Source organism: Cimex lectularius, unplaced genomic scaffold, assembly GCF_000648675.2.
Source record: "Cimex lectularius strain Harlan isolate CLEC.00 unplaced genomic scaffold, Clec_2.1 scaffold21, whole genome shotgun sequence".
In the NCBI taxonomy this organism is placed as follows: Eukaryota; Metazoa; Arthropoda; class Insecta; order Hemiptera; family Cimicidae; genus Cimex; species Cimex lectularius.
Genome location: NW_019392671.1, coordinates 445,764 through 473,743, shown reverse-complemented (window position 1 = coordinate 473,743; position 27,980 = coordinate 445,764). Strand labels below are relative to the sequence as shown.

General features: G+C 32.2%; 1 protein-coding gene across 7 annotated transcripts; it reads left to right on the top strand.

The window, feature by feature from the left end:
- The first annotated feature begins 23 nt into the window (after positions 1 to 23).
- On the top strand, positions 24 to 27,980 carry LOC106666889 (protein FAM193A-like). Of its 7 annotated transcripts, XR_001340495.2 has the most exons (22): positions 24 to 327; positions 604 to 680; positions 3,276 to 3,434; positions 7,687 to 7,832; positions 8,216 to 8,403; positions 10,861 to 10,985; positions 11,060 to 11,173; positions 11,259 to 11,379; positions 14,956 to 15,028; positions 15,095 to 15,168; positions 16,022 to 16,109; positions 17,167 to 17,271; positions 17,427 to 17,533; positions 17,600 to 17,756; positions 17,975 to 18,043; positions 18,103 to 18,233; positions 18,352 to 18,694; positions 18,751 to 19,097; positions 22,049 to 22,154; positions 22,242 to 22,574; positions 25,644 to 25,854; positions 27,679 to 27,766. XR_001340495.2 is itself a non-coding variant. In XM_014394413.2 (21 exons), the coding sequence occupies exons 1-21, from the start codon at positions 223 to 225 to the stop codon at positions 27,861 to 27,863; spliced, it is 3,126 nt and encodes a 1,041-aa protein (XP_014249899.1). In that variant the 5' UTR covers positions 24 to 222; the 3' UTR covers positions 27,864 to 27,980. The 7 variants fall into 7 exon arrangements, 6 of the variants coding, with proteins under 6 accessions (XP_014249899.1, XP_014249898.1, XP_014249897.1 ...); XM_014394413.2 differs by lacking the exon at positions 25,644 to 25,854 and having other exon boundaries at positions 11,259 to 11,352; positions 27,679 to 27,980; XM_014394412.2 differs by lacking the exon at positions 25,644 to 25,854 and having other exon boundaries at positions 15,095 to 15,147; positions 27,679 to 27,980.

Genomic DNA, 27,980 nt, shown 5'->3' with positions numbered 1-27,980 from the left:
CGAGAGCAGCGGCTCCTGAGCCCTCGAATCTAAATACACCACAAATCGTGAGACGAACCTACCAACAACCGTCTGGGACTAACCAACCCTTTCCCATTCGCGTTCCCAACAGTGTTCAAATTTATAAAAAACTTAAGGATTTGTAAAATTGCCGGTTTTATATTTTTATTGTGTCAATTTGTGAAGAAATAATCTTCCATATATGATCCAGTCGTAATAATTATGTCCTATCACAAAAGTGATTGCCTGAATGTTTCAACCGAATCTGACGATAGTTCCGAGGATGCCGAAGGTGCTATTGCTGCAATTCTGAAAAAACTTTCCGGAGTAAGTGGTTATTATATTTAAAAAATAGAAAACACCACCTAGCCGTATTGATAGACGTTTCCATTTCGACGGAGACCGCTTCTCGATTATCCGAAATCGGTCCAAAGCCGAAGAACGCCGGGTTAACAGACAAAGGAGATGCTTGTTACCAGGAGTGTCTGGATTGTTTTTGCACTTTATATATAAACAATCGGCCTTCACAATACTAACGGCCGATTGTTTCGATTATTGGTGTAGAAATTAAGAAAAAGGCTTATATCCTTTCTTTCCTCTTAGGACGATTACAATATTTTGGACAGAAATCCTTTTGAAATGAGTGACACGTGCACTTGTGACTTCTGCAAGGAGTTAAGGTGATTTTTCTCATTTAGCCTACATACATAATTAACGTGTCTTTACACATTTGAAAACAATGTCAAATTGTTACTACAATCAGTTTGGTGTACAGGATGTCCCACGAATCGTGATCACAACAATTTACATTCCATTTTCAAGACTTTTTTTTTAAATTTAATTCGGATCAAGTTTCAGGTGAATATTTTCAAGAATCAAATGTGGGCACACATTCGAAAATGTACAACATAAAACAACAGTTCTCTCGGTTTTTTATAAAATCATAAAAGTATCCCTTTATATTCAGGTAATGATATTTTGATGTCGGACCGCTTCTGCGGTGTCACATGTGATAAATGGTCTTGCTGGTACGGTGCGAAAATATTTTTTGTCTTCAAGCAAATGATTCAACAGAACAGATCAGCAAATAGTACAATTTAAGTTTGACATCTTAAAAAGCTTTAAAAGTGAGTTTCCATGAACAATCGACTTGTTTTAGCAATTAGGTGAAGAAAGAGGTAAAGGTAAAATTTACCTAGTTAAAACCTGTAAAACTTGGTCCATTCTTTAATACCAACTTATCAACTTTAGCGATTTACTGAATAACAATGCCAGTATCGAGCTAGTAAAATCCTTTGAAAGTGATCCCCTTCTCTAATAAGAACAATCGACTCAGTTTTAGCTGTTTAATGAGCAAAGAAGTCAGGGGCCCTCAGTGGCCAAGGGTTTAGAGTGTCCGACTAATATTTGTCACTCAAGCGGTTCTGTTTGAATCTTGACACAAGGTAACATTAAAATTTTAACAGGATTTTTGCTTGTTCGGCTGATCTGACCCCATCACTTTTTTCAGGGTGACCACTTAGTTTTGCCAAATTTGGTTAAGCACCAACATTCAACCATTGCCCAGACCTTTTAGAATTATCATTGAGAATGTGAAGAATTACGATGCAAAAATGGACAAAACAAAAGACAGGAAGACAAAATTCTATAATTTTTTCCTTGTGGTGTAGCTTTTTTACTTTTTGTCATATATTTAGAAATGCTTCTGCTGATTTTGCCTTGGGTCAGACTCCATGGTTCTAGGTGTCACTATCTAAAATTTGTTTGCGATCTTTAGCTTCTTACATTGTTTGATAACAATACGTTTATTGAGGAGAGAGTGATTTTTTATCAGTAATGACAGCTGACTCATATCAAAAGTAATAACTAAGGTAGTGTATTGTTTTAAAGATTAATATAGATTGAAAAGATAAGATATTTTAAATTTAATATTGAAATTTCTCTTTTAGTTGAGTTGAACATGAATTTTTTTTACCAACCTGTCTCGTTTAAAACCCTTTTAAGCTTTGGAGCTGTTTAAAAAATTATTTTTATGTGCAAAATAGACACCAACTGAATACAACATCTGTAATTACAACTGACGACATGACCTAAGTAATATTAGGTCCATAATTTTGCATTATTTGATCTGATATTTTTTTAAAAAATTGATTATGGATACTAGAAACTGGAACAGTTCCCCTGAGCACTGCGGCTTTACAGCTTATTGTAATAGGATCTTCTATACAATCGACCAGCCTTTCTAATAGTTACTTAGGGTTGTGGTCAGAAAGAATTCCTTATTTTTGCACCAATGCCAAGCTTTCGATGATATATTTTGTCTACTTCGGGGTCTACAGAGAACGTTCTTACTTCTTTAAGAATGTTCTCTGTAGACCCTGAAGAAGACGAAATATATTACTGAAAGCTCGGCGTTGCATTGGTGCAAAAATAAGGTATTCTTTCTGACCACAACCTTAATCTTAAGTAACTATTATAGCTTATTGTACTCCTCTTAGTTCCATTTTTGGAGCTTGCAACAATACGTGTGTAAATTGATCCCCCAGTGTTCTTCCGTTGAAGAAACTCATTTTTGAGGGGGGGGGTCAGGATATAATTGTGAAAATTTTCAATGCAATCACCCTTGTGTATCAGAAAAATCTAGAGGCAATGGTGGGAATCGAACCCACAACTGCCACGGTATCTATTAACTGAGAGTCTGATGCCTTAACCATTCAGCTACCACAGTCATGGATTAGCTAGCTAGTAGCTCACACACTTAACTGACTTGTTCTTTATGTTGTTCTGGCTTGCTGAGAGGACTCCCTGCAACCCTAACCCTACTTCACCTAACCTAACCGTGGCTCGGTCGCAAACCTCCAACTCTACTTGCTGCTGTGCTCCCTGGCAAATATTAGTTCTAGAAGGTTTTTTTTGTAATAGTTCAGCTTCTCTTTACACAAACTTTTAGCAGGGATAAAATGATTATATTGGGATGTAAATTGTAAATGTAAGTCATAGTAATATTGGAAGAGTTTTATGTTTAAATTATTCATGAAGTGCATCAAGATTTGATTTTTGATTATAATTTTCACAGTATAAAATTTAAAAAAAAAAAAAAACATTATTCGTGGAATATCCTATTTCATTGCAAATCTTGAGAAAGAGTTTAAAAAAATCTGAATCTGTGAACCTGACTGCGTTAAAGGTCACTGGATGGTCCTGCTTCATTATTATTTTTAAAACAAAAATAAATAAATTAAATAAAACAAAAGTCAAAACTTGGATTTTATTAGGTTACTAACAGCAGGAGAACGTGAAGAACTCAAAATGATGCAAACCTATTGGACAGAGTTGAGGAATTACATTAGAATCGTTTATAGAATTTCTATAAAGGGCACTTTGATGTCGATTGATGAGGAATACACCAATTCGATCAAACTTGTCGCTTCGAGGTAAGGACTGGTTTACTCAAGAAACAAAATGAAAACGTAAACATTTTAGTTATAAAAATACTCTGATTCGTTTGGAAGATCAACGGTAGATTACATGCAATTTTTTTTTAATAACAATGTGGCAAATTATTTGATTGCGTTTATGTTGTGGTTTCTCATACTTAATATCTGTAAAAGTTTTTATCATGGAATACTCTGTAACATAATTAATTCCTAACTTACAAGTGGAATGTTCTTGATATCGAAACTTCATGGTGTACATGTAATAGAAATATTATGTGAACATAATGTGGTATATGAAGAATGTACATTAAATTTACAACTTACTGTAAATATTTTTTTATGTATGCTTTGTAATAATGTAGCAATATATTCTAAAGAGTACCATTGGGGTAATGATAATAATGTGGGAAATTCTGGGGCCAACAAACAGCTGAGGTCATTGTGGTCCTCTGTGCGTTTTTACTTCTTTTTCTGGTCTTTCACAGGTGTTTTGCAACCTGCAGCCTTTTGAGCATCTCGTTTTATTATTGACCCTCTACTTTTATGTGAAAACTAAGTCCATATCCTAAAATGCTAGCGTCTTATTTGTATCTCAGTTTGGCAACTACAGAATAAAACCTACAACACATTTACATCACTACAAACTTAAGTCTGGTTACATTCACTCTCACAGATATTCCTCGGGGGAAGGTTGAACCCACTCCATTCTCACTATTGACTTCCTTTTTTACTCTCAAACACACACACACACACACACACACACACTCTTACCCCAGAGTACTCGATGTTCCTCAGGGCGGGGTTAAATGAGGGCCCTTCCTTTTTAACAAATAAATAATATAATAAATTATATTCATTAATAAATTAACATAGACCCAATAAAAACACACATAAACACTATATAATTTAAAAATCCCTATAACCCTGAGTACGAGTACAATGATCTCACCCTGCCGCCTTGCACCAATACTACGCACGGATCCGATGATATGTCAAAATATTGTCTATACATGTCAACCCTTCAACAATTCTTTCCTTGCATAATGGGCACCTACGCAGTCACTTTCCAGCCAGAAGATGCTCGTGCGTTATTCTTGTATGACTGTAGTCTTGTCAGTATGGCCTTTTCCCTTTTTGAACCAGTTGTAGACTTTTATAAATTATCGTTGGTTTATGTATTCGTTCACACACTTTTTTTTTTAAATACTTCCTTTTGATTGTTATTATTTCGGTTTCAGTAATTAATTAGGAAAGCTTTGTTTTTGTAAGTCCATTGTTTAAATGTTCATTTTTTCGACTTTATAGATCATCGTATTTAGGTATTTTTCTGTCAAACTAGTTCTAATCTTCTTTTTCTAACAAGTTCTTATCTATTATTGGTAACTGTAAACGTTTTTTATTCAAGTTTTGAACTGTTTGTGTCGGATTTCTTTGGATTCGGATTTCTCCAGTCAAATAAGATATTTTGTATATTTTTGACGTTCTTCGCTGATTCACTTCTTTAACACAATTTGTTGATGCGTATTTAGAATGGAATACTTCTCTTTAATATACAAATATATGTATTTATAAAACCACAAGGGATCATACAATTTCAATTTTTAAGTGTTAGATGGATTGACCACTTTTTTACTCATGAATACTCTAGATCTCGGTATGTTCTGGATTAAACAAAAATTCAATTACAATCTGCCACCTATTTTAAGGTCATCATCGGGGTCATCATCAATCTTTAAAGATATCTACAAATTGACATAATTTTTTATTTTTAATAATGGTGTTAAATTTTTTTGAAGACTCAGTGTCAACATTGCCAAGGATTGCAACTGAAAGCTTGGCATATAGCAATTGAATTGTTTTCTCATCTAGATTATACCGAGACCCAGAGCATTAATGATTTTCAATTTTCTCACAGCATTTTTTTTTTAATTTAATTTTTCTTTGTATTATGACCACCCACCTTTTCGGAATGTTTTGGCTCACTGTATCATCCATCCAAACGTGTTAAAATAAATTTAAAATGCCATCATACGATTTGTAGTATGGGAGGAAATTCACAAGAAGCTTATGATTGAGGTTTGAAATTGTATAAAAAAAGCAGTCTTACAAAAAAAATTATTTATTTTTAACCAACCAATTTGCTCTTGTTGAGCCATCTTTCATTGTCTTAAAAAAATTAAAAAACAAAAAGAACAAAAGATTATTTACTTACATAAAGGTTTTATTAAATGGATATTATATTGAAGACAATCTAGGATAGGGAATAGGGAGAAATGAGGCCTTCCACGGCTTGACCTGAGTAGATTTATCTATTGTGTAGATCTATTTATTATTATTATTTTTATAACTTACTGGCCAGCTTCAGTTAATCAACCTCCATAGCCTTGCCAGCAGCTCTTTAATGTAGGGTCTTGCAGCTTTTCCTTTCCTAGTTGCAAAAATATACACCTATATGTACCCTCACAAAAACAGTATGTCTTCCGCAGTTTCCATTTCTTCCTGGCAGTATCTGCACAGTATTTCTTCTGTCAGTATTCCTATCTGGTACATAAGGCCTTTTTAGGCTGCAGTGCCCTGTCAGGAGTCCAAGGACATGGTAACTGGTTCCAGTAACTGCTTTGTAAGGTTTTGCATATGGCCCTTATGAATCTCTTGCATGCCTCATGCCTGGGGCGTTGCTCAACCATGTGTTGTACTCATTAAGGATCCATTTTTGGATGTTTCCTTTTGTGTGGCAAAGTTAGACCACAGTAGGGTTTGGGGCCTAATGTAAGAATACCTTAGTAAATTGAATTTTGTTGAGTTCTTTCATAATTATTAAGTTATTAAGATCACTGAAGAAGAGAGCTTGAGAGCAGAAAACAGATTCTCGAAAATTGAATAAAAATTGTGATTTGATCTTACTGATCATATTGGTCAGCCAATTCTCATGTTTTAACATTTTGTTAACTTCATTGTTCTGTCAAAAATGGCTTTCTTTTAATTAAACACTGGCAAAATGTTGAAACGCACTTGTCAGACCAACCCAACAAGGATAGTTTGGCCAAGATAAGTAGAGATCAAATTACTGGTTCATCAACCCACAGACTACAGGAAATCTCATCATTAAGTTCACAAATAATCAGAATCTACGGGTCTTTAAGTAGAAAATAACTTGATTTATTTTATACCTAAATCCTTAAGGTAATTTTATATTATTCTAATGATGAATCACATCAATGAAGTCTTAAGAATGTTTAAACCACACTAAAAATAGTACATAATTGTAAGTAGATGAAATCAGAAAGCAGGTGGTGGACTAGCAGAATTTTTTTCTGCTTTGAAAGCTTTTTTGTTTGTAAAGTTATATTTTAAATTTTTGTACTTGTAATGTTGTAATTGTATAGATAAGACAAATTTTACAAGGTCCTATACATTGGAACTGTGGTAGGTATATTGCAATATTTCCAAATTTATTAACAATCTAAGAAAAGTCCTGTGTTCTTTTTGAGTCTCTATAAATTATATTTTATTTAGTGATGAATTTGTTATAACCTATATGTGTTGTAAGATATTTGGAAATCTATCTTATATGTTAGAGTCCCGCTAGTCTGAACCAGTTGGGAACCAAGCTCGAAAGGTTGGATGAATGTACACCAAAAAATCATCTCTAGAGTTTATAACAGACAATACCAAAGAAAAAAAAAATATCTTCTGTGCTGACCCAAATGTCAGTATTAGTGGGACCTCTGTGGTTTCATTTTCTTCCTTTCCTGTATATTTCTATTTTGTTGTACTTCAGATACAATTTTTTTCCCAATCATAATTTTTATGCCCCTTCATCATCACAATTGTTTACAATTAAACTTGAAATCTTTGTTTTAACAATCTTAAGTTAACTCCCTATTTTTTTTTTTTTTTTTAATTTAATTTTGGCCAACTGTCTTCATGAGCACAAGCACAACTATTACGATCTTTATTTAAGACAGGGTGATTGAAATATTTACAGATCTCGTTAACAACAAATTTGCATTCAACTATATATGAAAACATTTCACGTCAAACGTCGGTTAATACAGCTGAACATTTATGCAAAAATTGAATTTGCTCAAATTATGCCAATGTCTTGCAATTACTCATAATAAATATTAATCGTTTTTTCTTTCCTTTTTGTACATAGAAACAAATCAGAGTATTTTTCAGTATTTAATATTTATGTTATTAATTTCACCAAGACTGTTGGGTTTTTCATGATAACACAAACTTTAAGGCTTTGCGATGTCTGCAATCCGCTTCAAATATACGAATGTCTGGAAAATCAAGTTGGCGAATTTGTTGTGGAAATAAAAGTTAGGCTTCTTCAATTAATGGACCGTCTTGCAGGAAATCCGCAACTTCCAAAATTGTTTATATCAGGTAATATTGCATTTTGGAAATGTTATATATAAAATGTTTATGATTTAGTTTTAAATTAAAATGATAATAATGAGCGTATTTGTTTAAATCTTCAACAGTCAATTAACTTTTTTATAAATTCAAATATCTTATCATTTTCCATTTAAACAGTAAATTTTTCATTATCTAATAATCAGAGCATTATTAAAGTTCTTTCTATTACTCTGCAAGATCATGGTTCATCCCCCCCCCCAAAAAAATAGCATTTGGAAATCTGGAATTGGGATTAACTTTAACATTTTTTTTGTGAATAAAAAAAGGGAACAAATTCATTGTGGATTTAGTGATGATTGCCATTGGTCAGTAAATGAGGTTGAGTTTAACATGAATTTTCTTTATTTTAGGAATGCTAGATAGCTATAACAAGATGATGAATGCTGCCAATAAGCTGACTCCGGTATTAAGCCGAATGGAAACGGAACATTTAAGCAAATTCAAATTAACTTGGAAAATTTTAAATCAAAGGCTTTTTCAAACTAGTATATACACGGATATTTTTTTCCAAAATAGTGTACCTCTTTTTATTACACAGGTAAATAAAGTTAGAAAAAAGTACACTGTTCCTTTCAATCTTTGTTGACTTGTTTGACTCTTCCTTAAAATAATTACAAGTATGGCTTGGTGGGTTTTTCTTCAATTCAGCGGGCTTTGATTAATCATAATGGTAAGATCCTTTATCGATACAGATTCCTATTAAAAGAGAGTAATAAAATAATTCATCCTTCATAATTTTCCCTATATTTTTAAGCAAGAAAGTACATATGTAGTGTGTTTTCTAATATTTTACTGATTTAATGTACGTTGCAGAACGATTAGGACAAATGACTGGTTTTACATGACTACTGGGACGAAAAGTGAACACGATTGGGACTCTAATAGTAGTGAATGGAGACACGATTGGGACATTTGGAAATTTTATTGCTATATAAACAATACATTATTTAGCTGGTAAAGGTCTCAGATAAATGGAAATTAGGTGCGGTGAAAATTGCACTTCGTCAAAGTGAATGAATGAAATGTAACGCATTACTATTATTGTATTGTTGTTGCAGTACTTTGACCCGCTTTTGTTAGGAAAGCAATTACGTCACGCGACTGTTGGTATTCATTCTAGGAGTCGATTATGAAATTTATTCCTTCTTGGTCATTGGCTCTGATGACATTGAAAGAACCACGGTCAATGCTACGTTGTTTCTGATTGTATTTCTTGTAATACTCCAATGACATTGTGTATGTTTGGGTGTGGCGCATAGAATTGCTTGTTGAAGTCATGGTGAAACGCTTCTGCGCCATTCTTGGTCCTAGGACTCATACGTTCTGGTGGTGCTGCCCGCATTTGAGAGGGGAAAGTACATCCGTCTTCAATATAAGTTGTCAGCACATAATAACTGAAGGTCATGCCTTCATTAGGAGCGGTTGCCATTATACTCGTGAAGGCATTGTACACATCGTTTGAGCTTAAGAAACTAAGTCCAAAAAAAAGTTTGACCCACTTACCAACAGCAGTGTTTTTGCAGAAGTGTCGCAGTAGCCTTTTGTCCTTCTGAATTTTGCAAAAACATGACCTAGGTGAAAATTGCAACCGCGGAGTATGCATTGGGGAAATCGCAGTTTAAAATGAAATGATAGTATTTTCAGTCACATCAGTCAAAACTGTGAATTTACACATACAATTCGTACATCTAAAGCACACCGGACCGTCTTTTTTCACACGATGTTTCGTCAGTCGGTACCCGCCTACAATAATAGCGACATTACCTTGTTCTGTTGTCACCTTGTCATCTATTAATACATCCATATTTGCTAACCCTAACAAGAGATACTAATGACAACGAGTTAACGAGTACATCTGATGTGACAGAAAAGGGAGGAAAGTTCACTGATTAAGATCATATGAGACAACAACAGTTTGTTTACACACGACTGTTTCTTTTTCTCTTCGTCCCAATAGTGCCGTACTTCCTTGTCTGAATCGTGTCTTGCATTCTGAGACCTTTCACTTAGCCGCGTCCCAATTTGGTTGTGGCCTTAACTTATACATTGCAGAGACATATTTTAAAAAAACATGATTTTTTTTTTCATAAGAAATGTTTGGCTCTAATATGCTGTGCTTTATTCCATATAGTTTTATGCAAATTGTTACTGAATGTATGTACAAAATGAAGTAAAATGCATCGTGTTCATTGTTTTTAACTTAAGCAAAACCATACATTCAGTAATCGGTGTGAAAGTTGTGCTGGTGCTTAATTTTTTATTAACAGTTGGCCACTCATTGAGTTCTCACAATTGTAAAGCTAAATATGTATGGCATGTGGAATCATGAAAATTAACTGACCATTTCTTGAATTAAGTACTGGCAAAATGAGAAACATTGAGGGTTGAAGCACTGACAATTTTTTCATGGTGAATATATTGTCATAATTTCATCGCAGTCGAAGGATTTCATTATTTGGCCTAAGAAGGGGGTACAAATATTTTTTTCATAATATTTTTCAAATTAGTACTACATCTTAGACTACCCCCCATTAGAAATTAATATAATGCAATAATAGCATTTTATCAAAAGAATTGAGTATAATACATTGTTAAAATCAACCTAGTGAATTAAAAAAAAAATAAAAAAAATAAATAAACATATCCTGCTAGAAAGGATGATAAGAGAAGAGTAGAATAAGAAATTTGCACCATGTTTGGGCTATAAACTGTCTACTTGATCAATTCAAGTCCAGTATTCGATTAAAAAATATTTTGATTTTTTTTCTACAGCCAGTATTTAGTTGAAAAATATGATTGATTTAAGACATTTTTCTTCAATTTTTGGGTTGCCTTTACACTTTTTTTTAAATAATAGGGTCAATTTTGTAAAATAAAAAAGGAATTTAGTATAAAATTTAATTTTTTTAAAATTTCCAATTGTATTAATGACATTATGCATGAAATGATAGTTTTGTGTACTCAGTTTTTTCAGTTTTATTTTATGTTTTTTCAGTTAGGAAAAAAAAACAACTCTGAAGAGAACAAAGTTCTCGTCAGGGAGTTTTTAAGTTTTGATGACGAAATAACCTTAGTTGAAGGAATGTGGAGCGACGTTGAAGAACACTTAAAATCTTTCAAGTAATTTAACATAACTTTTCCTATACTTCAAAACATTTTAAAATATAACTATAAAAATAAAATTGTTCTTTTAGGAAAGATTCTTCCACTAATTCTACCTTCCGAAAATACCTTACACAAGACTGGGAGGAATTCAAGGCATTGAGGAGAAATCATTATAAATTGTGCAATAAACATTTAGCCAACCAGTAAGTAAATATCTACAATTTATTTTTTTATAATGTAAATTCAGAAAATTGTCCAAGTGCTTTAAATTTCTAATTTTATTTTTAGGGATTCGGATGACAATTCATCCCTCAATGATTTTGACCTAACAAACTGGTGTGAGGAAGACGAAAATGATTTAAATGAAACATGCGAATGCCATGTATGTCCCAATGTTCCTACTAATAATGTATGTATTGCTTTTTTTATCCTTTATATCTTTTAATAATTAACACAGAAACAACTAATAGTAATAACAAATGTCGATTTCCAATACAGTTTTGTCACTCCTTAATGGAATGTAAATAAAAAATTAAGATGTATCAAGTAAGAATGTATTGTACAATTAAGAAATTATGCTACAACTTTATTCAGCAGATTATGATTGATTTAAACAAATTCAGTACAGGCAAACCAAGTCTTAATTTGTAAACTCTACAAACTTCTTAGTAAATTATTCCTAAGCTATATTAGTTTTTAATATATACATTTATTAAATAAATAAAGTAAAAATAATAAACATTGATGTTGATATGTTGTTTAAACTTGTTATCAAACAAGAGCTAATGTAATCATTGTTGTTTTAATAATTTAACCTGGATATGTTTTTGGGTTGGTTGCACAGTGTTTTGTTTTTGTGTATGATTTTGTCATTTTTGTGTGCTAGGGATGGGCTAGGTAGGGTTAGGGACAGATTTGGTTAGGTAGTGTTAGGGTCTAGCTAGGTTACATGTTTTTAGGTTACAAAGGTTGTTTTCCTTCAGGATTTTTTTCTATTGATATTTTTCATATTTCATATTTCACCAATCATTCTGTTTAATTACCTTCATACAATTTATTGTAGTACAACAGTTTTTTATTTTGGGAATTTGGAAGTGATATTGAATTGAAGGTACTGCAGTTTTTCATCTCTCCAAGAACTTGCATGAAAAAAAAGATTAAATAATAATATTGTGGGACGTTTAAGTGCCGACAAACAGCTGAGGTCATTGAAGTAATATTGAATGGAAATAGTGTAGGAACTGTAATTTTTTCATCCCTAAATTTAAGGACTTTCTAAGACTGTTTTAAAAAATAAATAAAATGTAAAAGCAATAAACATTGATAAGCAAACACAGATGTCATCAAACAAGAGCCAAGGTAGTAATCATTGTTGCTTTAATAGTTTAACGTTTTTTTTTGGGTTGAATACACAATTTTTGTGATTTTATCACTTTTGTGTCATTGATTTCACATTATTGGGGAGTGCGCATAGGTTGGGCTACGGGTTAGGGTAGGTTGGGTAGTGTTGGGGACTAGTTAGTTACATGTTATTTATTTTATGATTTTCCTATGCAAAAGTTGGTGTTTGGTTCTCATTAATGTTATTCTAAATGTGTTAATCACGAAATAATCTAACCTTTACAAGTCATTCTTTTAGCATGTATTTATATGGAAAGTTGTATTACAAGTCCCATTCTTTTAGCATGTATTTCTTTGGAAAGTTGTCTTACAAGTCCCTGTTATCTGGTTTAAATATGATAGAAGATAACAAGAAACCAAAATAAGCCCCCAATGAAGATAAATGAAATAGAAAGGTTTTTGCCTAATCTGGTATACAGATATTACTGATGTTTGTGCTTAAAAGGTATGTGCATTTACAAGCCTCACAGAACATTAGGGAAATCTCTTATTTCAAATTCGCTTGACTGAGCCATAAAATTTATTGAAATATAAGGGATTCCTTCCTAAAGAACCAATTATTCATGCAGTTAATTTCTTAAAGCAAAAAGTTTTCAATGGATGTGCAATATGCATGTCAATCTTTCTTTATGTTGTATAATTTTCACCTGACAACAAAGATACTTGTAGTACTTTAGTGCTTGTTGGAACATAATACTAGTAATAAAAGATATTGATTAAAGTCGTTGATACAGCCCTTTGAAAGGTTTTTTTGTCTGGATAAAGTTTTTTACAAGACTATAGGTAAGTAGTTTTAGCAAATGTCTTATTGCAATTTTCCATTATTAATCTCCTTGTTAATAAAATTGTCTTTTTACTGGATAGAATAGCATTGTAAAAACAAACAGTTTCATTAGTTAAATCAATTTTAATCAGTCACCATTCTTCAAAATCAGTCGACTTGGTTCTGTATACATTTTAACCATAGTAAATTTATTTTTTAATGCACTGTAAAAACCTTATAGTTTGAACTTTTGTAGTTGAATTAAAAATGAATATTTTTATAACTAAATTAACTAATAATAACTTTAGGAATTTCTGAAATTTTTTTATCAAAAAGCTTTTTGGCCTCCCCCTCCTCAACTCCTAGCTATATGTCATGTTATTATTAAAAGTGACTAAATAAGGTGACCCAATACTTTCTCAATTAAAGGATTTTTTTGCATGTCCAAGTGAGATTTATGAAAAGGAAATTTAAAAATTTATTAGAGTTGGTGTAATAAATACATGGTTTGCTTCATTTATAAACAACTGCAGCTAATTATTGGAAAATAACAATTATTAATATTTAAAAACTACATCAATGGTCTGAAGTGTCTCATAGAAGTGTCATAAAAATATGAGCTTATACGTTTTTGTCTTTTTATTTTAAAATTATTTGTGGGACGTCAGTGGTCACAAAGGTTAAGGTGTTGATATTGCGCTCATCACTGTCAGATAAAGATCCCGGGTTCGAATTCAGGACCGCTGTAAAGAGCAAGAGAGAGAGTGAGAGGTGGGGGGAAGTTTGCTAAACCCGACATACATACAAATGTTTTCAAAAACACAGGCACCCCCTACCTCACAGTTGAAATCACCTTGTTTAAAAAACAAAATCTAGCCATACTTAACTTAGCCAAACCCATGTGCACTTCTCGATAATGTGATAATTGAACCCGACATACTTACAAATGTTTTTAAATTTCTTTTCAGAGGATCTTCGGAAGAGGTCAAAACAGAGAAAACTTCCTTACGGTTTTCGCCGAGCTTTCGACAGTTTTATACTGTCATCTTCAGAGCCTGTTTTATTATCATATAAACAAACAAAACATGAAAAAACAATAATTACAACAATAATTGAATATCTTACTTTAAAACCTTAAAAAAACTCAATTTCCTATTAAGGTTTTAAAGTAAGATATTCAATTATTGTTGTAATTATTCTTTTTTCATGTTTTAATTGTTTGTTTATATGATAATAAAACAGGCCCTGAAGATGACAGTATAAAACTGTCGAAAGCTCAGCAAAAACCGTAAGGAAGTTTTCTCTGTTTTGACCTCTTCCGAAGATCCTCTGAAAAGACTTCTTGTATCCAGCAGGTCGATAATCTAGTTCATTACATTTTTAAATTTATTTTTATTTTACTTGTTATTTTATTGTTTTCAAAAACTGATAATCATAGGGCTCATATAACCTTGTACGTTTTTTTTTTTTAAATGAGTGTAACTAAAAAATATGACGTAGTTAAAATAGCTTCGTAAAAAAAGTAAACCAGTTTGTGTGTGTGTGAGTATGCATGTTTATGTGTATAAATGTGAGCCCAAGTGTGTGATAAAATGTGCACACATAAGCTTAATCTTTAAACATTTCATCGCTTTATTAATTGAATTAATAAACAGTCAGGAGGACTAAAAAGTTATTTGCTGTATATTTGCATAATTAAATTATGAATAGTTACGAAGTAATCCTCTTTTTGTTTATATGGTAGTGAATTGTGAAAAGACTAACATTAATACCCATCATTAAACATGGAAAATATTGCATTATAAATATATCATGTTGTAGGTCACCCTTATTGACGATGTACTGCCATTAAATCGAACAGGGTTTCATTTATGTCCCCATATTCACATCCATGGTAATTTTATAAGATAATTCATCTATTGACATTACAAACCACCTTAAACTTAAAATTGATTTTTAGAAAAAAACCATACCAAAATTGAAGGCGCCAATGTTCCAAAAGACAGTAAACAGGTACTGAAAATGAAGATGAAGGTTTGTTCTATATATTTTATATTAGTTTATATTTTTTACATTTATGTATATTTGATTTTAATATCATTATTTGATCTTATTTCACTTTTTGTTTTCAAAATTTAATTGTAATAACAATTGTATATTTCTAAATAATTCAACCAATAAATAAAGTGATTTTTTTTACCGTCCGGGGCCATATAAAGCATTATCTTGCCATATAACAGTCTTGCAATCTTTTTCGATCACTCCAGCATAACAGGGATGGGTGGTAAAATATGTATTTCTGCATCTGGACTTAATATGAAGTTTTTAGTTTGGTCATTAAAATTATTTTTAGCTTACAACTGTTTTTTTTATTTTTTAAATTATTTTTTATTGAGCCTCCTATGTTTGCTAGAATGCACTAAAATTATTAAATTATCGAATGAATTAAAATTTAATGTCAATGTTTCTTATTTAAAAAAATATTACTATTTTATTTTTTATTATTTATCTCGCCTATTTTAACAAAATAATATTATTTCTCATTGTTTGAAAATGATAATTTTTTAGGTGAAATTAACTGGGAAGTGTGACTTCTGTTTATATTTACAACCTTATCTTAGTTCAAGTTACATACAGTTTGTTTATTTACATAGTTTTCTTAAATATATATTAATTTTAGGTCCTATGTTTACACATTTTTATCTGTTTGGACAATTTTGTTTATATTGTACTTTGAAGAGGAAATATTTTTTAGACGGCACTAAATGAATCATTCTAAAGTTATTTGCAATAATAGACATATTAATGTGTCAATTTCACTAAGCCACATACCCCGTTGTATAGTCTCAGTTGTAACATGAGAAATATAAATGTTTCGATTTTTCAGTCTTGGAAGGAATCGTACAGCAGTAAAGCAGCTCGAAGTAGAAAAGGTGAAGGAGCAACACCCATTGTAAAAGGCCAACACGACAAATGTAAGTTTGATTAATTTTAATAAAGTAATACTAAATCTTAGAAACGTTCAGACAGTTAACAGAAATAAGACCAGGGTTGACTCCAAAATTTTCCTGGAGTTTAATGATGATCCTATCTGGATTTTTGTTTTTAAAATTTCATTGTGATGAAATACACGAGGATGAGGGTGTTCAGGAAGACAATGGTCAGAGAAGGCCCAACTCAACAACCTTAACTCTTTGTGTCACTAACCCTTAAAAATATGCAGCCCACGCTGAAGATAGTGATAAACTGAAGAAGTGTGACTAAAGGACAATACATTGACAAAAATACATAGGAAATGGCCAAACTACAATTCATCACTCTTGCACACATATATTTTCTCCGTTTTACGGAAAAACATTTAATCATGAATATGTAACCTTAACTAAACCTTAACTCTATCTGTACCTAAGTTAATAAGTCCATAATTCTGACCCTATCTAACTTAACCTGTCTCCAACAGTAGTCTACCTTATCTAACTCATCCAACCTTAACTCTTCCTGTTCTTAACACTATCTAACCTAAGAAGTCCCTAACTCCACTTAACCTCCTAACCTCCGTAACCTGTCCCTAACCCTACCAGACCTAACCTGACTTTTATGACGACAAAATTTGAAAACATCATCAACCTAACCTAACCAACTCAGGTGTATTCCCTGGTAATGCAATTTTTTAAAAATTTATTGTTTATTTATTTTTTGGACTTATGCATAGTTCCCATTTTGGTGGCTTCTTATAACATGTGTGAATTAAGTGTATGTGTGTGTGTTTTACCAACTACTTTTTACCAAAACAAATGTTGACACTTTATTTTAACAAAATTATCCATGGTATATCATGAATACCTTTGATTTTCACTTTGTTGCTATGGGGTCAAACTACTTTCATATATTTTTGTCATATAATTACCAATTAAAATTCCATGGGCTGTGTCAGGGTTTAAATCCAGAACCGTTGACATGGCAAGTTGGATGCCCTAACCACTTTGCAATTAATACAATATCAAATAATAACCTGTTAATTTAAATTTTCAGGTATAGAAAAAGAGAAAAAAGAAGCATCAACTGACACCACTGAAGTCCAGCATAATTTTTGTCCAATACATAATGATGTAATGGAATGGATACCTTGTGGTGAAAGTTAGTTTTTTTACATTTTTATTATTATAAATTATTAGTTAATTGGTATTTTTTAAACAGCATTCAGTCATTGGAACACTGATTTTTTTAAATTTTATTTAAGTCTTGGCTCATTTCTGTTTATACATATATTTTATCTGATTATTTGATTTTAGATGATATCTGTACTTGTGATGGCACCGAAGAATTCAATTCTGATACGTCAGATACTGATTCAAGGCACTGTGACTGTTATTACTGTGAGGTATTCGGTCATGGGCTGGTATGTTGAAAGCGAATCAAATAATAACACATCGGTATATACTGTACGAATAATTTTATTATTCAGCCTGCAACAGCACCAATGAGTCGAAACTATAAAGAGATGAGAGAGAGATTAAGACTTCTGTTGAATAAAAAAAAATCGAAGTGTAGAAGTACAACTGTTCCAACGCTCGCAAATAACACAATGCCTCAAGCACAACCCAAGAGACATCAGAATGGAGGTATATATGATATACAAATCAATAAAGCAAAATCCCAAAGTGGTGCATTTGTAAAATGATAAACCATTAACTTTTTGGGCAGTGAAGGATGTTTTAAATATTTGAGTTTTTGTGTTAACAATAACAACTGATTTTAAAATTTTCTATCCTTATTCAACTTATTTGAGTACCTAATAAATTTAGTTGTCAAAAATTAGACTTTATTTAATGTATTCTAGGTCCACCAAGTCAAGAGAAACCACAAAAACTGCAGAAATCAGACAAAAGTACAGCCACACCAATAAAAGGTATTTTTTGTCTCATCACTTTCGTTATAATGTTGAAATACCGGTCATTATGTTTACAGCACCACCGCCTCCTGTTGTTGAACATGATCCACGAGATTTGGAAGATCTTCTGGATTTTATAGAAGGGACAGAAGTAAAATGTCGGAATGAAAAAAAGGCAGCTAAAAAAGCTAGGCAAAAAGAAAAAAAGGTGATTATTTCTTATCATTCTTTTAAACATAGAATATATATTCTTTTTATAATGTTGTTAATACAATTAAAAAAACTAACAACCAATGTTACATTTTATTGAAAAAAGATATTTTTAGAAGATTTTAATGATAAGAAAGAAAAAGGAAGAAGAAGAAAAGGCTCGATTGATCCAAGAAGCGATTGAGAAAAAACAAAGAGAGGAAGAAATGCTGAGGCTTGCAAAAGTAAAAGAACAAGAAAACGCCTCCAAGTCGAAGAAAAAATCGAAGAATCGATCTCAAATGTCACAAAAGGAAGACAATGTTCAGCACAACAAACCTAGCGAAAATCCCGGTACTCAAATGGTCACTATCAAGAGGATAATGGAACCGCACAGTTCTGAACCAACTGTTACAATAACATTAAGAGGTGCAACACCGAAGCAAGACAAAGTTTTATACACGTTATTAAATGGCCAAGGTAAACATTTTAACATTATACAAAGGAAAGTTTTGAAATGATTTTCCCCCCTCCAGTGTGCAAAGTCAAAGATGTTCCTGTGGAAAGTCAACACTCAAACTCCAAGCATGTTAGTACAAAAAAATTTAACAACTCTAGTGAGCTGACAGCTACAAAATCAAATAAAAAGGTGAAACAGAAAAAGGAGCAGCAGCAGAAGGTAGAGCCAACACCATCAGCACCAGCCAAACAAAAGCCAGTGAAACAGCTTACAAACCCTACGTCAATTCAAATAAATAATGCTATTAACACTATGTCAAAACATCCGACAACACATTTTAACATAAACGATTTAAAACTCCCCCCTGGAATCACTATAACTAAAGTTGATTCTTCAGAATCACCTTTTAACAAAAAAGTTAAGGTAAATATTAAAATACTTATAATTTTTTTACTATTGTAATCATAATTTTAGTAACTAAGATATCCACAATGAGTTTACATGTCTTCTTTTAATTATAATTAATCAGTATTTAATAGGTTTCGAGATTTCTGACGAGGGATTGACTGACAAATGGTTGCTACAGACATAGTAACCAAACATTTTAATGAAACTTTTTTTTGTAATACTTGCTTGAAAAATATTAGACAAGTGTTTGAGTGTTCTTGTCAATGGGTCCTAGTAGCAGAGAATTAAAAAAATACTTTAAGTAATTTTTTAAAACTAATTCCTGTCTTTTTTTGTGTGGATGTATTGCAAGTGTCCATATGTTATATATATCAAATAATTTTCTTTAACTAGGATAAGAAAGTAGAAAGTACGAAAACTCATATTAAATAAGATTAAATATATAAAAGTTACAAAAACCAAAAAATACTTTCAGTAAAGTAGATTAAAAAAATTGCTTAAGAGAAATTACATTGGTTAAGTTAACTACTTAATCCTTGCTATTTGTTTGGTACTGACCATTTCAGTATCTTCAGTGGGTGATTTTTGCACAGCGAAGATAAGCAGATGTAGATGGAAATGAACGGTATGACCAAATTGCAGGTTCATCACCTTACAGACAACATGGAGAAGTCCCTCACTTTAATGTTTGTTATTTATTTGTCCACAAAAGACGCATTCAGTAAAGTAGGTAAAAAAAAATTGGATTCATTTTAACCACCCTTTAGTGCCCTTAAATACAAAATTTTATAAGAAACAAAAAATTATTTTTAGACCATATCATGCAGTGACAGGGATTAGCCTTGATATTGCAACTGCTGGAAAGCTGAATCTTTCTACTGTCAGGCTATATCAACAGGGTGTAGATTTTATGACACTATAAATGAGAGAAATATGGATGAAATAAAAAAAAAAGGTCAAATGTTTTATTTCACAGGTTCTGATTTATTTAAGGAGGTGATGTGTAGGTCGCATATGTAATTTATAAGGTTCTAAATCACTGCAAAATGTCCAGTGTATTGGTGGAGTTGTTTCAAAGTTATTAACATTTTTGTGATTTTTCTTTTAAAAAAAAAGAAAATCAGAGTTAAAAAATAAAAAATAAATAACCAATTTGTTATGTTGGTCAGTCACAAATTGCGTATTTCAATACCTACAGGCTATGGGCAGCTGCCAAATACAATTTTGACGGAAAGACAGCCTAGTGAAGGTAAGAACGCTCAGATACATGTCAAATAATAATTTTGTAATAATTTATCAACATAGTATCACAAAATAAGTTTCATCAAAATCTTTAATACTTTGTCTGTGTCTCCCCTTGAAATTTGTTTGAAATTATGATAGACAAAAAATTAACTAATTTATTGATGTGATTAATAATAAAACATCAAAAACAGAAAAGAATAATTTATGTATGTTTTACTAAACAGTACGATAAAATATGGCTGGACCCACACACATTTTCTGTTTCTCTATATATAATTATATATCGGCTTCTTTGGTAGAATCTACACTTCCGGGGTTCATTGACAATAATATTTTATGGATAAGTGCACCTGAATTTTTATCCCTTGCTCTCTCTCGTACATTTTTAATTTCCTTCCTTTCCTGATGTTGAGAGGTTAATCTTCTGGTCTGGTTTACAGTAGGGTCAAACTTAACAAAATCAGTCTAATCTGAGTTCATTATAAATAAAAAAATTAAATCATGGATATTAACCTAACCCTAATTCTTCTACCTATCATAACCTAGTAAATCTCTGACCTTAATCCTACCTAATCTGTTCTAACCCTAACCGTACCTACATAGCCTAATAAGTAGAAATAATGAAGATTGGGTAAGTATGTTGATTCACTTTTATGAAAAGGATGGCTCTTACAGGTTTTTTTGTTTAAAATGTTGCGGATTTCAAGTATTAAATGTTAATAATCAAGTTGAAGGCATTAAAATCATGTCTCTCGAATTGAATTGTTAATTCATGTCAAGAGATGTGTTTGTAACTCCTTCAACTTGAAGATGAGCGTTTAATTCTTGAAATCCGGATCCTTTTAAAAAACAATACCTGTGAGTAAGAGCTATCCTTCTCATAAAAGTAACCTAATAAATCTCTTAACGTAACCCTATCTAACCTGTCTAAACCCTAGCCCTACCTAACATAACCTAAGTAAAAAAAATGAAGGTGAGGTTAGTATATTGATTCACTTTTATGAAAAGGATGGCTCTTTATTCACAATTCATGTCGAGAGACGTGTTTTTAACTCCTACAACCTGATGATGAAATGTTGCTTGAAATCCAGATTGTTTTAAACACAAAACCTGTGAGTAAGAACATTTTCATAAAAGTAACCTACTAAGAACTTACCTTAAGCCGCCTACCTAACCTGTCCATTACCCATCAGAGATCAACACATCATTTTATTTCTTTTCCTCCTTATATAATTATGTATTGGCTTCTTTGGTAAATCTACACTTCCTTTGTTCATTACATTCTTTGCTGATCTTGTGAGGTCATTATTCCAATTTCCAGTGAGAAATTTCTATATATTTGAGTCCTGTCTTGTTTTGTACGCTTAACATGTTGCGTATGGGCCTGAACATAAATTNTTTATATCAATTCCTGCACTAGTAACAAGTTAATTAATAGCGTGTTAATTCAATTTGGTCTTGCCATTCTGAACCATGCTCAAGCTGATTATGTTTGAATAAATGAATATAGCTTCTTTATGTTAGCATCTTCTGATCTAATTTTAAGACATTCTAACAATTCAGGTTTAAAACACAACATATATCAAGTGCTGATACCCAGGTAATAGGTAAAAATCATCACACTTCATCTTTGAACCGATACTTATTGTATCATTGGATCAAATTTAATATCAGTATAATCTGAGTGTATTATCAGTAATAGAAATGTTGAAAATTTTCAGGAAAGTACAAATACAAAAGTGAGCAGCACGCCAATGAAATCAGCTGCTTCTTCAGAGGTGATTGTTGTTGCTACAAACAAATTAAAAGAATTAGCTCCATCAAATGGTAAATAATGATGTCATTTTTTAATCTTGTTACCACATTGTTTATACATCCATCAATTTGTAACCAAATTTATTTTAATTTATTTAGGTGCGTTGAAAACTTGCGATTCACACGGTAATAGTAACAATAACAACAACAGTGCCAATAATAACAATAATAAAAAAAAGAAACAAAAAAAGAAAGATCAGGAACAAAGAATAAAGTGTGAAGAGAAAAATCCTTATCCAGGATTGGACATTGATCCTATACCCATGGCTTCACAAAATGATCTCGTCCGCCAAATGTCAGTGCTGACAATAAATCCTTATGCCGGAAGTAAAGAAGTTACAGAAATAAAACTTGATGCCAGTAAAAAGAAGAAAAAGAAGTCAAAGAAGGGAAACGAACCAATTAATAATCCAGATGACTGGAAAATGTTAGGTAAGGTACTAGGTAACATTTTTATTATTGTGCATCTTGTATTTTACTGTGGGTATTTAACGCTTCTATGGTTGCATGTTTTTACCTTACTTATATTTTTTCACCATAAACATCTCTGTAATTTAGGCATTTTTTTGTTTGTTTTTACATTTGCTTAAGTAAACTACTTAATGCTTGCAATTTGTTTGTTACTGATAATTTCGGTATCTTCAGTGGGTGGTTTTTGCACAGTGAGGATAAGCAGATGGAAATGAATGGTAACGACCAAATTAATTACAGGATCATCACCTTGCATACAACACGGATAAATCTATCAATTTAATGCTTGTTATTTATTTGACTGTCCATTTTATATATATATATATATATATATATGGGCAGCATATACCAATATATAAAAATTTTTATATAAATTGTGTAATATATAAGCTCTACTATCAGGGTCTTCGAGCGGTCTCTGGCGCGTTAGAATAAGCCCTTTGGACAGCCTTTGCTGCAGCTGGAATTGCAGCCGCCCACATTTCAGAGGGAGCAGCTCACCCATGACGGGGTTCCTACCACACTGGGACATCCCCTTTCGCATGCAATCCTTAGATGCCAGTACAGTGTAATGTATGAGCGACTTCAGACCTGGACGCAACCTCCAGGAATATGCTTTAGCAAAGTCTGAGGGAGGGTGGGGATGACATTTGGAATGTCTTGTGGGCACTGGCCGACTGCCCTGGGTCCTCCTAGCCATACTTGTCCGGAAAGATCTTACCGTGTTAGTTAAGTTGTGTACTCCGCCATACCTTTACAGAACTAAGTTAAATGGACGAGGCGACTAGGGCCGGAATGTCCTAACCTCCGGACCTAACCACCATGATCTGGCCCTCTGATACTACGAATGCAATAAAAAAACATGGTTAAAAGATGGTGGCAGCGTCAATATTGACAGAGAAGCTGTTGCGTATCAAGAGCACTGTCAATGGGTGGGTACCTCGGAGTATTTGACTCGTCGAAGAAGGGTCATCCTTACCCGATTAAGAATAGGCCATGTGAGGTTGACACACGGACATTTACTTTTGGGCCAAAGCCTGTGTATGTGTCCGGCATGCAGAGAAAGGTTACTCGATGTGTCCCACCTAATTGAAGGCTGCAATTCCTTGGCTCCATACAGAGAGCAGGAAGGCAGTGAGTATTTGGGTCCCCTGTTCCGATTCTTGGAGGGGGGTATTGTATATAGTAATAATAGTTGTGAATACCTAGTTTGTGTTGAGCGTGAATGTATGATGTGTGAGATGCGGAATATCTAGTACCCCCATCAGGGCTCAATTGGGTTAGTTATACAACTCTACTATTATACAATATGTGTAAAGGGTGATGGAGGAATATCAAGTACTCCATCACCCCAATTGAATGAACGCTATGTAATTAGGAGTGAATGTATTTAAGAATGAATATAAGTACAAATTTATTTGGAACTGCACTGGTGCTGAATTGACTTACCTGTTGGCAGCATCCCCCAGAGACCAACCTCGGTGGCTGGTCTGATAAGATTGAGGTCTGCCTCCGGACTGCCAACACCAGGGGTGGGTGATTCTCAAGCCTGTCGGCAGTTTACTGTAAATAGCAAAATTGGAATTGCCAGTGGACTACAAGAAGCCAATAGGCTCAACTCTGCACATGTTTGTATATATGTACATACATGTGTGGATATGGGCCTATACAAATCCAATATATTTGATATACACATATCTATCATTTATTATATGTATATTAGGTTTAATTGAATGTACATTAAGAATACTTAATGCTTACATATTGAATACTTACTCTTCAAAAAAAAAAAATCTGAATGAAACGGTCTATTCACCTTTTCCTGATTAACGGTTATGTCTATTTCTTACATTTCTTTAAATATTTGTGTTAAAAATTGATAATTAAAATGGCATAACTTTTGTAATTCTAAATTGTTTAGAATTTTATTTGTGAACCTAAATAGTGTAATTTAAAATTAACACTTTGATATACCCCTTTCCTAATTTTTAGTCTGAAGGTCACTCAACTGTAGGCCAATGTATTATTTTAATTGTAGGCTGGAAAATAAATACAACTCAAGCTTTGCACTCGTATATTTTCTTGGCTTCATGGAAAAACATTGAATCATGGATATTTAAACTAACATTAAGCCTTAACTCTAACCCTAACCTCACATGTCCATAACCTTAACCTCAACTCTACCTATCCTAATATGTCCCTAACCTACCTAATCTTAACACGCCCATAACCATAAGCTTGGCATTACCTAATCTAGCATATCCCTGACTCTCCCTTCCTGAGTGGGTTCAATGACCATCATCAGCAGCCGATATAAGCCATTGAGTTTAAAGCACCCATTGGAAAAATTTTACACCTTGGAACACTTGGGTTCTAATTTGCCACTAACCTTATATAAATGATAAAACCTTAAAAGTTACAATAAATAACCAAACCTTAACTTAACTATAACGTTATTCCTAACCAAACCTTGCACATTCCCCAATAATCAATAGTGCAAAAATGATCATACAAAACATGTATCCAACCCAAAAAAAATATCCATGTTAAAATAAGATTAATTTGACTGCACTGTCACTTCCAATATATGTTTACTGTGATTTAAGGTTCACTTATCATTGTAATTTTCAATGAAATTTTGTCATGTATATATATCTAGTTTATAAACTGCACGATCTCTCATCTGAAGGTGTACAATGTTGAAGATACAAACTAAATATATTTTTTTAAATTCATTTGTGTACCTCATGCTTATGGTATATAGGTACATTTTAAGAATTCTACAACTTTGTTGTATCTGTAAGTATTTCCTGCAGTTTCTAGCATTATTTAATATAAGTTTAAAAATTAATTTTGGACAGCAAAAACTAGTAAGAAACCTTTTGCTGCAAATAAAATTTGTTCAAACTGAACTAAAAAAACAATATTTGTGTAAAATCAATCTCTGATCCAGTTTGAACAATGTTATCGATTATGTTCAACTCATGTAAGAGTTTATGTACATTTAGTTTATTCTCATATGCCATTCAGGTCAGCCTCAAGTAAAAGTTATATGTCTTGGAAGCAAAAGTTGTTTTCAGACAAGTGTTGGTGATCCTATTTTGAAAACCCTCATATCCTCTTGAAGAGGATATTGCTACAGGATCGGCCAGCAACACATTTTGCATGTTTCTGATGAAATCTTTGTTTGGTGGTATGCTTTTAACAATCAAAATACAAGATAGAAGCAAAACTGATCATGGTAAGTTTTTATTTACATTATATAATATAATATATATAATATACACACATCAGTATATATATAAATTTTTATATATATATATATACACACAAATTTATATATATACACACACACACACACACACACACAAATTTTATATATATATAGACCATTTATTGTTTAACAAATCTTTATTATTAAAAGGTTAAAGTGTAATTGTATAATTCTTGCAATTTTTATTAAATAGGCTGTTGGGTTATTTTTGTATATCAACAGATTGATGTAATCATTTAGGAAGGCAACATTTATATAAATTTAAGGGTGTAATAAAATAGCAGCTATTTTTCAATATTAAAAAACCATATTAATACATATTAAAATACAACATACATTTGGGCATGTTTCGGTCATCTTAATAATTTCCAGGAAATAGTAGTTAAAACCAAGCAGTTTTGTGAACTATAAATGTGATTAAAGGCAGCTGCAGGTGGAACTGCAAGTTTGCCAAGCATGATTTTTTTTTTTGCACATGTGCCAGTTAACAGTTTGATTATGTTGAGCTCAGACGACAATGCGCTAAATTTGGCCAGTTTTTGCCTTCTCTGCAAGGCAAAAAAACACGATATGTTGTCATGTTAAGATGATAATGAAAAGAAAACCTATTCTCACATTGATTTACTGTATGAACTTAAGAACTGGGTGTGTGGAGCCTCCAAGCCTGAACGAGCCAGCTCATAACTGTGCCTGGAGAGCCTCCAAGCCTGCTCTTGATAATTGGTGAAAGTTTTGTAAGAATTTCCCCAACAATTTATCTAATACTGACAGACAACATATAGGTCTGTACGAAGTTGGATGTTGTTGGGGTCTATCACATGGTATCAATAGAAGTTTTACTTTTACTAATTTTCCCACTTTGAGAAAGTTTCCGAGTTGCAGACATTTCTTAAAGATTTTAAGGCATGTAAGTACAAGGCTTTGAGCTTGTTTAATCTATCAAATCATAGCCTTGTGCTTTTTGGCTATTTACAGATATTATTATGGTAGCTTTTCATTGAATTAACAAAAAAACAGGACTTAACAATCCCGCGGGTGTGTGTGCGCTTGTGTATGTATGTTGGGGCTAGATCGGGCCACACACTATTTTTCCAGGGAATTGTGAAATATAGGTAAGGGGCTTAAACAAATTTAGAGAGTCAGAAGAAAATAAATAAACAGAAACTTGTATTAAATAAAAGAAAAGTTAACACACTTGATTGAAACTTATCTACTCCCCTTCCCCAAACTATCCTCGGGGTGTTGGTATTTTTGAAAAAAGCCCATTTTTGGGTTCAATGTTGGATTCATACTTGGGCTGTTACCTTACAGTGAAGAGCCTCCAACGCACCTCCACGGTTAACTTACACAAAAATTGATCATGCATGTTTGACAAGCTTGAAGTTACGCCTATAGCCACTTTTAGGCTAACTCAAAATGTAAAAGTAGGCTTTTTTTGTTGCATTTTTTTATATGATTCAAATAACTTATTTGCATGTAACTAGCTTGTTAGTTCTTTATTTTTATTATTATTGGTTTATAAATGGTTTGGTTATTATATTAATGCTATGAGTATGTCTGCATGATGAATAATTTTTTTTAAGAAGGGAAGTCTACATAACTAGTGTTTTGTCTTCACAGGCTTATTGCAAGAAACTACTTTTGCTAATCATTTTAATTGCTAAAAAATTATTTATAATCTTATATTTATAAACTTTAAAGGTGGTTTTTACCTTTTTTATGATTCTATAAAATATGTGATATTTTTATTTGGGAAAAGTTAATGAAAATGTTTTTCTCTCCACTTTACAGATAGTGTTTTTGCACCTAAAGATATAGATCTTAATGACGGTGAGATTGATGATGCCGAAAGGGAGCTAGAAGCCTTTAAAAGATTTTGTCTTCAATCAGTTCCGCCAGAAAGAAAAGCAAAAGTTCATTTGAATTTAAAAGATATTGTTTTAAAGAAAAAATCCTCTCCTGTTACATGTAATTGAAATTTACATAACTTGTTCTCTTGTTTTTAAAATATTTAATTTTATCTTTTGTACAAATTTAGCTAGTGATTATATGATTTTTGTATGTGCTTGTTTTAATAAATAAGAAATATAACA